Below are 13,665 nucleotides of genomic sequence, written 5' to 3' on the forward strand. Positions count from 1 at the left end.
CTCCACATCCTCTCGAGCTCTTCTCTGAGCCCTTGGTATTTCTCCAGCTTCTCGTGTTCCTTCTTCCTGATATTGCTGTCATTCGGAACCGCTACATCGATCACTACGGCCGTCTTCTTCTGTTTGTCTACCACCACTATGTGGTGGTAGATAGATACATACATACACACACACACACACACAGTCTATTTTAAACTATATATAGATATCATCTAGATATCATCCTGTAAATTCCCACTTGAATTTTTCTTAAATATTTGATTTTGATTACTAGCTATGAGAACTGCTGATCCTCAGCTTCGCATGCCCATTCAAATCTTTGTTGACCTCAGAGTGATTCTTTTCTGACTCTTTTGTGTCTGGCTTATTGGCAGTAGTTACATCATAAGATTCTTAAAAACTGAGCTTTAAAACATGCTAATAAATCTCTAATAAAAACCCAGAGATGCTGACAGTGATCCCTGACTATTTTAGGGATATAAAGCACTATTTAAAACACAAAGCATTAAAACACATTAAGAAGAAAACATATTGATGATGCTCAATCATCCAGGTAAATATATCTCCAAAAGTTGATTCTGTTCATCTGGACGTAGCGTTTTGTGGGAGAAACGTTTTGTCACTCATCCAAGTGACTTCTTCAGTCTCAGCTGACTGCAGGTTTCTCCAAATTTTATAAACAGCACATTTGCATAATGACTGAAACCAGCCCAGTGAAGGAACAATGGGCTAGGAGGTCAGCTCCTCAATCTTAATTATGCAAATTCTCATGACCACTGATCAATAGCCATGAGTACCATTCACAGAGAGTTGGGGAATGGCTGCAATCACAGCATTGTAAGATGGCGAAGAACCTGCAGTCAGCTGAGACTGAAGAAGTCACTTGGATGAGTGACGAAATGTTTCTCCAACAAAATGCTACGTCCAGATGAACAGAATCAACTTTTGGAGATAAGAAGACAACAGTCTTAATGAATTTGTTGTAGTTTAACCATTAAAGGACACTATTAAAAGGTAATATTAAAAGGTTTGCTCAAAATATTGCCATCATTATTAAGCGTAGTGGTGGCCAAATTAAGGTATTCGAAGCAGTGAAGCTTGTATTGAAGAAGGGTTAGTTACTCTAAGCTTTTTAACGCTTTTCTGCCCTCTGGTGGACAAAAATATGAAGAGGCGCATGAATGTACAACTTGAAATGAACTACTTCATTATGTTTGCCTCTGCACAGCTGAGTTGATACACTGTATTTGATATCATGTGACAATTCTCTGCGATATTGATAAGGTGGTTTGAACATGTATTTTGGGGGGTGGAAAGAAAAGTTTGTCGTATTTGATTATTAGGACTCAATGTAGCTCAGGAAGTCAATGAACATGGGACTGTTCAGAGGAACCAAGCCTGGACACTGGTTCTGTATGGAAAGCCAATGTATCACTTAATGGACATTTGTTTTATTGAAAATTTATCGTATATCCCCAGCACACATAATAAGTAAATGTATTGATTTCCTATTTTAATGAAATATATATTTTGACCCAATTATTTAAAGGTGTATTTATTTAGTTCACTTTGGTGCCCACCATCAAACATTATTCATTATACCTGTAGCTAATATTTTCTAATTCACGTTCATTATACTTAACTGCCTTTAACTCGTATTACTCTTTACTCTCTGTAGAATAGGGACGTGATTCCATGTTACGCATCACAGCACACCTCTTTTCATCTTGCTCAGTTGTTTCAATAACAAGTCAAATAAAGGTCTTACCACTCGCTGTCTGATGTGCGGACGTAATAGAAAGCCCTTGACAGCAGTTTTTAAAAATTGGGCAGAGCCAAGAGGCCACTTTCCTGGAGTCTAGCATGCCATGGAGCTTTTTAATGACTTTACAGCGCGCGCACATGCATAAACGCATACCAAAAATATTTTGTGTAAGCACTTAAGTGGATCTAATTTTTTGGGGATGCTTAAATTTCTAGAAGATGTTTTACATGCAGTTTCTGCATTTTTCAAAGCTGGCATTAAAAACCGGATGTACTACATAATCTTTACTAGGATGCTAGCTGGTGTGTGCAAGTAATAATTAAATTAAAAACGTTAATTAATATAATAGCAGATGTGAAGAGATTTGCTTCCTCTCTAGGCTCTGTCTGCTATACATGCCTCACAATAAAGTTGTATAACTGATGGCTTTAGGAACAGGCTCTTGTAAGATTGTGGTGGCTCTTAAAAGAGCCTTTGAGTTCAAACGTAACAGCGATGACAGCTTACTTCTTCTTGGCTGCGGTCTTTTTCGCTTTAGGCTTGGCAGCCTTCTTTGCCGGGGATTTCTTGGCTGCGGGCGCCTTCTTGACCACCTTCTTCGGGCTTTTGGCGACCTTCTTCGGGCTCTTCACGGCTTTCTTGGCGGGTTTCTTGGCAGCAGCTGGTTTCTTAGCCTTCTTCGGAGACTTTTTCGCGGCTGCGGGCTTCTTTACTGCCTTAGCCTTCTTCGCTGCCGCAGGTTTTTTGGCAGCGGCAGGCTTCTTGGCTTTAGGAGCAGCCTTCTTCGCTGGCTTCTTAGGCTTGGTCTCAGCGGTTTTCTTGCCTAGCTTAAAAGAACCAGAAGCGCCGGTGCCCTTAGTCTGAACCAGAGTGCCCTTAGAAACCAGGCTTTTGATGGCGATCTTAACGCGGGCGTTGTTCTTCTCCACATCATATCCTCCGGCAGCCAGAGCCTTCTTCAGGGCAGCTAGTGACACCCCTTTCCTTTCTTTGGAAGCGGTCACTACTTTAAGGATTTGGTCGCTGACGCTAGGGCCGGTCTTCTTGGGCTTGGAAGCCTTTTTCTTCGCTGGTTTAGCGGGAGCGGCGGCTGGCGCTGGTGCTACTTCTGCCATTTTTCCTTCTTTTGTTTTCTTTGCTGCTTTCGCGATCCAACTGGAGTCCGAGAGACGAGATGAGAAACTCGCAGCAGGAGTCGCCTTTTCAATGCAACATGAGAACCGTGGAGACTCAATCCAGCGCGCCGCTCTCGCTTGCAGCCCGAGTGAACGTGTTCTGTGTTTTCTCTTCCAGATAAACACGTTAAAAAGTAGCTCAAGAGGCAACGATGCGGACTGACAGTAAAGCAGCTGACAAGCGGGCACGAGTGTCTTCAAATTTAGCCCATGCTGAGCCCCGGTGCTTATTGCAGTTTTTCCCTGAAACTCCGAAACCTCGGCGAGTCACAGCGGAGCTTAGCGGCTTCGCCCCTTCTTTTATCCCATAAAAGGACTTCAAATCAAGTAAACCTGCACCAAAATCACTTTTCCAGCTGAGCCACATGTTCTTTTACACATTCAAAGTGAAAACATCCACCTGCTGGCAGTCAGTTTGGAATAAAATGAAGATATTGTGACTGCAGCAAACACACTAATGAAGGTGGAGGCTGGTGACAGCCAGGCTTCATACCGGAGCTGTTCGCTTTAAAAGTTTCTTTTGCTAAGAACATTTATCACGAATTGAGAGAAATACTGAACATTACAGGGGATTATAACACACAATTGTATCATTAAGAGCCCCTCGGAGCCTTGTTGAGTCCGCGATTTGAAGACATTGGAATCCTATTGGAAGTTGTGACGGTTTAAAGAAGACAGGCCGGTTTATAGGGCTCTTTCAACTTTCTGCTTCATAAGAAAACAAGAAAGAAAGAAAATGTGTGGAGAGAGGCAATGACAGAAAGAAATGTTACAAATTACAGAAAAAAATAGCCATTTGATGCTCCAACTTGAAGGCAGGCATTTGAAGGTCCCTCTGTATCCCATTCTCTGTTTTAGAAGCCAACATATATTTTCATCTATGTCTAAGTTTTCTTTGTATTCTCATTCCTTTTCGAGTTTCAAAAACCTGATGAGCTTCAGACTTGCACTGATAATTTTAGCCACAGAGGTGATGCTTATGTACCTAATAGTACATGTTATGAAGCAATGACTATCCACATACACATACCCACAACGACCTACACATACACACAATGGACAACTGTACCCTCAAACACACAATAATAACATGGACTGAACCACCACTCACAACCACCAGCACTTTATACAGCCTCTCTAGAAACTATCCACATATCTCACTTATCTTGCACTACTGTATAATTATGTGTAAATAATCATTCTGTACATACGATCATTTTTAATTCTACAGCTGTTTAGAACTTGCATAGTTCACATTTCTGTATAGTTTTTTTAAATTTATATCCTGTTCATAGCCTGTACATAGTTTATACTCACTACAGCCTACATACATAGTTATAGCATATTCATAACATACCCTCATACCGTGTACATTATAACATACCATAATAGACCCATTTCTGTAATATACTTACATATCTATATTATTGCTAATATATATTGTAATATATCTATATCACGGCTAAAGCACTTCTGGATGGATGCAAACTGCATTTCGTTGCCTTGTACCTGTGACATGTGCAATGACAATAAAGTTGAATTCTATTCTATTCACATTTAAATATAAATATCACAGGTATATAATAAGCATATTTAATATTACTACTACTAATAATAATAATAATAATAATAACTAAAATGTAGCTGCTTTTTTCCATTGAGTTTTTCCAGATTTATGAATATAGTGTCTCTGTTACTTTTTTTCTATAATGGACGTCCAGTTATTATTATTTAATAAGCCCCACGCCCCGGTAGAGGGCAAAAAGGAGGAGATCACGTTTAATCGGTTATAACGCGGGTTGAGAAATATAAATCCAGACATGTGTGGTATCCACAGAAACCTCAGAATCTCAGCTAAAATGTCATATAAACCATTTCTACAAACACCAAACACAGAAAACAAGCCGTGATTAAACGAGCAGTTTCGTAAATGCGCAGACGTCCGCTAAACAAACAAAACCGAACCAGAAATTCTTCAGACTTTGTGTAACCGGCTAAAGATAGGTTGGTTAGCTTCCAGGGCTATCACTGACTCCACACACCAAGTTTCACCACGATCAGACCAAAATTCACTGAATGAGCCGCAAAAGAAGACCACAAAAACACACAGCGGCGCAAATGCGCTAAGACAGAAATTGGCTTACCTTCCCGATTTCCTCAGGTATTTTCGCTGGTAGCCTGTAGCCACATGACTAACAGTAGTTACAATGCCTACCTAACCACATCAGAGCAGTTTTCCGTCAACAACCTCCATTTTAGACCCACCTACAGACACGTGACTGAGCAGACGCCACATGCAGTAAATTTGGGCCCACGTGGGTTTTAGCATCACAACGTCTGATTGGTTGAAGTGACGTGAACGTAGCATCGTTAGTATGAATCTATTGGCTCAAACGATTAAAAAGAGGTGTCAATCATGCTAATTGACCAAAAGAAACCAAAGTTACAGGCCCTCGGAGTTTAAAGGGCCAGAGGCCAATTGAATGCTCTATGCACACGGCAGAAAAGGGCCATTACCATGTAAATGTGTGGTTAATTCTTCAAAAATATATTTAAAAAAAAGCATGTTTAGGTCTGTTAATAAATTTTATTAATTTCTGCTCTTTAAATACCTAAAAAAATCAACTGGCATGGTGTCCAATTGTGTGCCGAAATTGGACATTTTTGTACAACGTCTGGATATTCATGTCTTGACAGGGCTGTAATTTTTCACTGTTTCACTTTAGAAACATGAATCTTTGCACAGATTATGTTTATATGTTGGTTACTGAATTTCTGGAACCAAATGTGATCTGAGGCATATTATTCAAAGGGTTATATGCTAAAAATAAATTAGGCGAGAATAAAAATCTACTTTTTCTGTGTTCCAGTAATACATAGTAATATCTGCTTCAATATTTACATCTCTGATGAAATTTCCCAAGTGTTAGCTTTATTTTGATACCAAGATTGTAAGGACAGTTTGTAATTGCAGAGAAATAATCAACTAAATTTGGGCATTACATTTTTGAGCAGGAAACTCAGAAACCCTCTTGGGGCTTAAGAGGTTAAGGAGTTACAGAGCACTGGATGGTTCCTAAAGAGAATTCTGGTAAAGAAATCCAACTCATACATGGTCATATGAGGTATTTAATTGTTGTACATGTTCTATTGTGATGTAGTATACAATGTAACAAGTATTTTTATCAAAGGGAAGAGGGAGAAACTAAACCCCTTGGCTCTTTGATGATTCCCTTCTATGACATGAAGGGGAATATCTCCTTCAGAGGATGATGCTGATGAACACAAATTCCCAAGATCCCTTTTTGACTGGATTAAACAATTATGTAATGCTACAGCTTACAGACAAACAAAATGCAAGTGTCTGAACCAGTTATAGTTTAACATACTTTGTTCAGCAAATCAAGACTATGCCCAAAATGTGAGATTTCTGTTGCCATATTATAAATAGTACATCGTATTAGAACGAAGCTCTTTAAAAAAAAAAGTGTGTGGCTCTTAAAAGAGCCGTTGAGTTCTTTCAGTTGGTGTGAATGAGTTTAACCGCCGAAGCCGTACAGAGTGCGGCCCTGTCTCTTCAGAGCGTACACCACGTCCATGGCGGTCACGGTCTTCCTCTTGGCGTGCTCGGTGTAAGTGACGGCGTCACGGATCACGTTCTCCAGGAACACCTTCAGCACACCGCGGGTCTCCTCGTAGATCAGACCCGAGATACGCTTCACTCCGCCACGACGAGCAAGACGGCGGATGGCGGGTTTGGTGATTCCCTGGATGTTATCGCGGAGAACTTTACGGTGACGCTTGGCGCCTCCCTTTCCGAGTCCTTTGCCTCCCTTGCCCCTTCCACTCATGGTTATTGTTTCTTCCTCGAACGAATAACGTCGAATGAAAGTCACAGCAGCGGACTCTGTCTTTACAAGTGATCTGCGGACGTAATAGAAAACCCCTGACCACGGGTGCAAGCAAACTCGCAAGTCAGCCTATGCTGACCGAGTGGGGTTTCATTAGCTTTTATGCTAAAGTCGTACACCAGCGTGAGCACATACAGCATGTAAACATATTGTGGCTTTAAAATCCAAGTTATCAAACTCACATGAACAATTTGGCAGTGCCAAACTGAAAACACCGTTGTTGTACTACTAAAATCTAAGAAAACGCTGCTCTTTGAGGTTGTGAGTGGCTCTTAAAAGAGCCTTTAGTTTATTAAAGGTGGTCGTGGGATTTTATTTGGCCTTCTCAGTCTTCTTGGGCAATAGCACGGCCTGGATGTTAGGCAGCACGCCGCCCTGAGCGATAGTCACTCCGCCCAGAAGCTTATTCAGCTCCTCGTCATTGCGGACGGCCAGCTGCAGATGACGGGGGATGATCCTGGTCTTCTTGTTGTCACGGGCGGCGTTCCCAGCCAGCTCCAGGATCTCAGCAGTAAGATACTCCAACACAGCTGCGAGATACACCGGGGCGCCGGCACCAACACGCTCAGCATAGTTACCCTTCCTCAGCAGCCTGTGGACACGACCAACGGGAAACTGCAATCCAGCACGGCTGGAACGAGTTTTCGGCTTCGCTTTCGCTTTTCCGGTTTTTCCACGTCCCGACATCTTGTTTGTTTTCTCTTTTCTTGACAGGAAAAAAGTATAACTAACACGCCTTCAATACCAGCCTTATATACTACTTCAGGTGTTCGCTCATTGGTTATAGGGATCGTGAGAAACAGCGTCCAATCAGATTAGAGATGACGTCAAACCTCACATTTAACTTCCGTTTTATACTGTACGAACTGATATGCTATAAACGATTTTAGTAATTCACCCTGGAAATACTGAAATATATAACAGTATATATATATATATATATATATATATATATATATATATATATATATATATATACACACACACACACTCTTTACTTGTGTATGAAACTGGACTCTTCATCTTACTTTGCAGTTGGAAAACTGGAATCTCCCCAATGAGGGACCAGAAAGCATATTTGTTTTCTCTTCTGTTATATTCTAGCTCGAAAACAGCTCTGAACATTCACATTTATTACAGTGTATTTTTAAAATTCCTAACACTGAATCTCATCATTTAGATCACACACATTATTTATCACCATGACCTAAAATAGCATCAAGGAGTCAATGATAACATCAAACCAACAAAGGTTTTAAATTTGTATCTCAGTACCTCATATCAGGCATTCAATATTATCTCACTTTAACAGGTGTTTGAGCCTGTGTGAGAATATTTATCTATATCTATCTATGTTTATCCAGCAGTCTATCGATCTATAGATAGACAAACACTGTGTTCTGTCTTGATTTATTTTTTTTAATTTGATTTTATTGATTAGCATTCAAATATCTCAGTGAAGACAGAACAAAGATCTACCACAAAGCAAGAAAGCATGAGACAAGGCTAATCAAAAGGTATTGGCTGAAGCATTTGCTTATTACGCCAAACCTTTTAACAAAAGATCTTTTTGCATGCAGCTCCTGTACACAGGGCTCGAAACAAATAATAAAACAAAGCAAAAACAAAACAAACAAGAAAGAAAAATGTCCACCTTAGATAAGTAACTACATCAAAGCAAAAGAATCAAGAGGGTTTTTTTGGGGGGGGGTGTTTTGTTTTTTTGCTCTTTTCATTCTTGATATATATATTTTTCTAATACTCTATTTTTAAACATATTTTTAAACAAGGAAAATGAACTACACCTTTTTTAATCACTGTCATAACTATTCCACAGGTTAACTCCTCTAACAGAAACACATCTCTGCTTTATATTTGTCCTTATCTTGTTTGTTTTTTTTTTAAGAAATCTGTTCCCCTTAAGTCATATTGACTCTCTCTGACTCTTATATTGGTAGTCTTAAAAACAACAATAAACTGTGCAGGTTACCAGGTTTCCATGTAAAGTCCAAATAAATGATGTTTAAATAAAACATTCCCAACTTGTGCTAACTAAATACAATACAATAAGGATAATGGGAGGTTTAAGTTTGTTCTTATGCTCTAATACACAGGTCTCGAACTCCAGGCCTCGAAGGCCAATGTCGTGCAGGTTTTGGATGTGTCCTTGATCCAACACAGCTGATTGAAATGGCTAAATGGCCTCCTCAACATGTCTTGAAGGCTGTATCCCTATTCAGGGTCTGCAGCCTTAAAGGCCGCATTTTAAGGCCGATTACGTCACAGCGGCGCGACGAAGGCTGTCCCAATTCAAAGGCTGCTCGAAATGCGGCCCTCACATGCGTCCTTCATTTCCCTGAATTTTAAGGATGTGGCGGTGCAGACTTCGTGGCCCAACATATCCCACAATTCATAGCGCGGCAGTCGGTGTGGATAATTTTGCCGCAGACGGCAGAAGCGGAGCGGCCGAAGAGTAAACTGATAAAATTAAGTACTGAATATTATGTCACTTATTTATGTGCAAATGTTTAATAATGAGGAACATTAAAACAGTACTGTTGGCCACATGTCGGTTAAGTTATTTGCCATTAGCGATGTTTGTACGTTCAGCATTAATTTGGTTTTAAAGCCTTTAAAATATAATAATACAATAGCTGACCTTAATCTGACAGAGAATCTGATGATTTTATGGATAATTAAAGTCAGTCATATATACACAAACACAACAAGCTGAAAGTCAGTGATGCTGCTCGGTCCTGAACATCACGGCACAAGCAGGATTCACTGCACTGTTAATGTGAGCTGTGTTATATTGCTGCCTCTGTTCGGTGGTGTCGAGCCAAACGCACTTTAACGTGTGTTTGAACGAGCTGACGGTTCACTCGTTAAGCTGAAAGAAGGATGTTTTAATCACAGCAGTCACACATGTGTCCACTGCACCATCTGGAACTCTTCTTGTTTACACTCGTAATAACACAAACACTAAATCCTGCTTCTCTGTGCTGTTGTGTAGCAGTGTGTACACCTGAGACTGTTACCTGTCTGTCTGTCCTGCACTCTCTCTCTGTTTCTTTCTCTCTGATTGTGGAATAAAAGTATGAACATGTGTTTATAAGTTACACTTGTGTTTGAATCCTGCAGCTTATCACACATTTGATGTCCATGTGTGACGACTGCAAGTGTCCAGAGTGAGGACAGACTGAGGGACCCACTGCTGCACATCATCTGTGAGGCTTTGCACCCCTGATGATCCACCAGGACAAACTCAGCAGTGTGTGAGGAAGAGGAGGAGGAAGAGCCAGCAGCAGCTGACAGATGGAGAGAATAGACAGACTGTTCCCTGTTTGTGAAGGACTGCTAGGAAAGTTTAACAGAACTGTCTGTGCTGAATCAGTCTTATTAGGTAATGTTCAAATAATGTGATCATCCCAGTGTTTCCAGTGTGGGAGAAAGTACTCAGAGTACTCAGGGCCTTCAAGTTACACACCATGAAAGGCAGCAACAAGTTTAATGTTCAGAAACCTAAAGTCTGTATCAGCAGCAGAATGGAGCTAAAATAAATGTTGGTTTCAGTTCTATGAAGCTTTGAGGATTTTGGATCAGTAGCTGCTGTGTTTGTTGCATCATATTGCTGTAACTGTTTATATGCTTTATATATTCTGAGCTAAGTTGATCTATAGTGTTACATCATATTCTATAAGGATGTTATGTGTTTGTAGACTTTCTGCCCAGTTTGACCCATTTAGCAGACGTCAGCCTGTTTAAGGCTCTGATATCTATTCTGTGTGACTTACAGCAGTTATGACATGGTATGATTTTCTCACCCAATAAAGGAATATTTAATATATCAGTCTACTCTTCATTCTATCAGACACAGTTATCACAGCTCCTACATTTTGTTTTTTTATACATATATGTAAGCATTGAACCAAATTTAGTGATGCCAACATACTGAAGGAACAACATTTGTCTCTTATTTATGATACATCTATATACACACTGTCAAAGATACTTGAGTGTCTTTGAGTGGAGATTTAAGGTGATAAGACATATAAATAGCTGCAACTTGAATCTGTACTGAAGCTCAGTGTTTGACTGCAGTTCAAAAAAAGCGCCCCTCCGACAGCCAAACCCATCTGTTCTCTGATTGGATTGTTACATTTGTGATTGACATGACATTGACCAATCGGACAAAAGGAAGAAAAATAGGGTCAAAATTCGTACTTGTAACTTGCAGGGGGGGGGGTTGGCTAAGTTCACATACAAATCTTTTTTACGCATACACAAATTTTTTTATTATTTTTATTTATTTATTTTTTTTTTTTTTTTACACATACAGAACCGATTTCCATCCATCCATCCATCCATTCGCTTCCGCTTATCCTTTTCAGGGTCGCGGGGGGCGCTGGAGCCTATCCCAGCTGTCATAGGGCGAAAGGCGGGGTACACCCTGGACAGGTCGCCAGTCTGTCGCAGGGCCAACACACAGGGACAGACAACCATTCACACTCACATTCACTCCTAGTGACAATTTGGATTAATCAATTAACCTATCCCCACAAGTTGCATGTCTTTGGACGGTGGGAGGAAGCCGGAGTACCCGGAGAGAACCCACGCAAACACGGGGAGAACATGCAAACTCCACACAGAAAGACCCCGGCCTGATGGTGGAATTGAACTCAGGACCTTCTTGCTGTGCGGCAACAGTGCTAACCACCGTGCCACCGATTTACAACACTATTACCCCTGTAATAGTGTTATGATCTTGTGCAACCCCTGCATGTCGGCGTCAATGAAATACTCTTCAGGCGTTACCTCAATTCATCTGCTAATTGATACACCTGGTGAGATGAAGGAACACCTGAAGCTGACTTTGTAGAGATATAAAATTATTGCTTATATGCTCTGCTGGTTGCAACAGTTTATTAACTTAGAATAAAATCCATGGGTTTCTAAAACTTTTACATTTATGTTGTGACTTGAGTCCTGTAGTAACAATAATCTTGGTCTTGCAAGTTGCTAAAGGTGCTGAGGAAGGCAACCTCTGTCATATTATGCTCAGAGCGTCCTCTCTTGATTGATTTTCAGCTGCTTCCCTCAGGTCGTTGGTGTAAAGTGCCTGCAGTGAAGACAAAGAGTGTCTCTTTATACCAGCTGCTGTTGTACTAAACCATAAGGGTGTTGCCACTGCACATTTTTGATGATAAAATTTGGGCTGTTTTTGTCTCTCTGTACGGACAGACTGCAAATCAATTTCCTACTGGGGACAATAAAGTTACCATTGACCATATGTGATGCTCTACTGCAGCTCTGTTAGTCTCTCACGCTCCCTCTTCGTGCTCAGCTAATAAGTGCTAATGCACTTATTCCCTTTGGGTGCACCTGATTCTTGCCTCTATACATCCTGAGACCAAGACGGAGCAGGAAATTTGTACACACTGTGTGCAATTTGTTTTAGCGTTCTCTTTATTTTAGCATTTTTTGGAAGAAATGATAACTGCATGCACACCGTCTTACTTGAGAGCTTATTTTGTATTATTCAATTATGTTATCCCACGAGGTAAAAAGTGCAATTCTTCGTTCCATCATATTCAACAAAAACAAACATCTTGTGGGGCAACTTCTGACAGACTCCCTGCCACTTGCATCTTAGACTTCCCCTTTTCATTTAGCACCCTTCCTGCAGGATCATCCTTTGCAGTAAAGTACTAACAAATTAACTTGACTAGGTCTGGTTCTTAAACACTACAAACACCCAACCTTTTTTCTTGGCCATCTTAAGATATTTGTCATAAGCATCAATCACAAAACAATTTTAAGTAATGGAAATTTCACTTATGTAATTAATTTCAATTGCCTCCCACTGGGTGACATAAGGCTTCAGGCAATCTGATGAAGTGTTTTCCCCAAACACTTCGTTATAACCCAGTGCAGTTTAAATAAAAAAAAAAAAAAAAAAAAAAAGGGCGAACCTTTTCTCTTACTGAAGATGTGTGGCTCTTAAAAGAGCCGTTGTGTTTTGTGTAAACTGGTCTCAGAACAGTTTAAGCCCTCTCTCCGCGAATGCGGCGGGCCAGCTGGATGTCTTTGGGCATGATGGTAACCCTCTTGGCATGGATGGCGCACAGGTTGGTGTCCTCAAACAGACCGACCAGGTAAGCCTCGCTAGCTTCCTGCAGAGCCATGACAGCTGAGCTTTGGAAGCGCAGATCAGTCTTAAAGTCCTGAGCGATCTCCCTGACCAGGCGCTGGAACGGAAGCTTACGGATTAGCAGCTCGGTGGACTTCTGGTAGCGGCGGATCTCCCTCAGAGCAACGGTACCAGGCCTGTAACGATGGGGCTTCTTCACGCCTCCGGTGGCTGGGGCGCTCTTACGAGCAGCCTTGGTAGCGAGTTGCTTCCTGGGAGCTTTTCCTCCGGTGGATTTACGAGCGGTTTGCTTGGTCCTGGCCATTTTCTTCCTTATGCAGTCACTTGTCTTCTCAGCAAAAGACGAATACTTCAGCGGAGTGACTCGCGCGCTTATATAGGAACAGGCAGCGCTAGGGTAGCGCTGATTGGTTCAGACAAGTATCCCGCGTGTTCGGGATCAGCCCAGCTATTGGACCAAGAGAATTTGAAAATTTAAAGGAAACCACTCCCTTCAAGGCGGTTGAAATGTGCGCCTTTATGGATACGAGATTAAAAGTACGTTTAAAAAAGATTAAAGACTAATTTTAGAACAATAAAATACAACGGTCGTCATTATTAATTAGTTTAGTTAATAATATAAACACAGCCTGGATGGACCTTTGTTTAAAATCCTTTATTGGG

The 13,665-nt window shown here is 40.9% G+C and overlaps 3 protein-coding genes and 1 pseudogene across 3 annotated transcripts; all 4 read right to left on the reverse strand.

The window, feature by feature from the left end:
* Positions 1-2,215: 2,215 nt before the first annotated feature.
* On the reverse strand, positions 2,216-2,928 carry LOC146566310 (histone H1 pseudogene; annotated as a pseudogene).
* Positions 2,929-6,051: 3,123 nt separating this feature from the next.
* On the reverse strand, positions 6,052-6,799 carry LOC146566311 (histone H4). Its single transcript, XM_085289940.1, has one exon. It carries the CDS (start codon positions 6,789-6,791, stop codon positions 6,480-6,482), a length of 312 nt encoding a protein of 103 aa, XP_085146066.1. The 5' UTR covers positions 6,792-6,799; the 3' UTR covers positions 6,052-6,479.
* A 358-nt stretch (positions 6,800-7,157) lies between these two features.
* On the reverse strand, positions 7,158-7,570 carry LOC146566312 (histone H2A-like). Its single transcript, XM_085289938.1, has one exon. It carries the CDS (start codon positions 7,536-7,538, stop codon positions 7,164-7,166), a length of 375 nt encoding a protein of 124 aa, XP_085146064.1. The 5' UTR covers positions 7,539-7,570; the 3' UTR covers positions 7,158-7,163.
* A 4,375-nt stretch (positions 7,571-11,945) lies between these two features.
* On the reverse strand, positions 11,946-13,326 carry LOC146566313 (histone H3). The gene is made up of 2 exons (XM_085288008.1): positions 12,824-13,326; positions 11,946-11,970 (listed from the first exon to the last, which is right to left on the reverse strand). The coding sequence occupies exon 1, from the start codon at positions 13,304-13,306 to the stop codon at positions 12,896-12,898; it is 411 nt and encodes a 136-aa protein (XP_085144134.1). The 5' UTR covers positions 13,307-13,326; the 3' UTR covers positions 11,946-11,970; positions 12,824-12,895.
* Between the last annotated feature and the right edge of the window lie 339 nt (positions 13,327-13,665).

This window comes from Mchenga conophoros, linkage group LG10 (genome assembly GCF_057382185.1).
Source record: "Mchenga conophoros isolate Kocher_MC1m ecotype Shallow Benthic linkage group LG10, M_conophoros_male_GT1.1, whole genome shotgun sequence".
In the NCBI taxonomy this organism is placed as follows: domain Eukaryota; kingdom Metazoa; phylum Chordata; class Actinopteri; order Cichliformes; family Cichlidae; genus Mchenga; species Mchenga conophoros.

Coding starts and splice junctions, on each gene's coding strand:
- LOC146566311 (XM_085289940.1), bottom strand. CDS start 6,791: ATGAGTGGAAGGGGCAAGGGAGGCAAAGGACTCGGAAAGGGAGGCGCC.
- LOC146566312 (XM_085289938.1), bottom strand. CDS start 7,538: ATGTCGGGACGTGGAAAAACCGGAAAAGCGAAAGCGAAGCCGAAAACT.
- LOC146566313 (XM_085288008.1), bottom strand. CDS start 13,306: ATGGCCAGGACCAAGCAAACCGCTCGTAAATCCACCGGAGGAAAAGCT.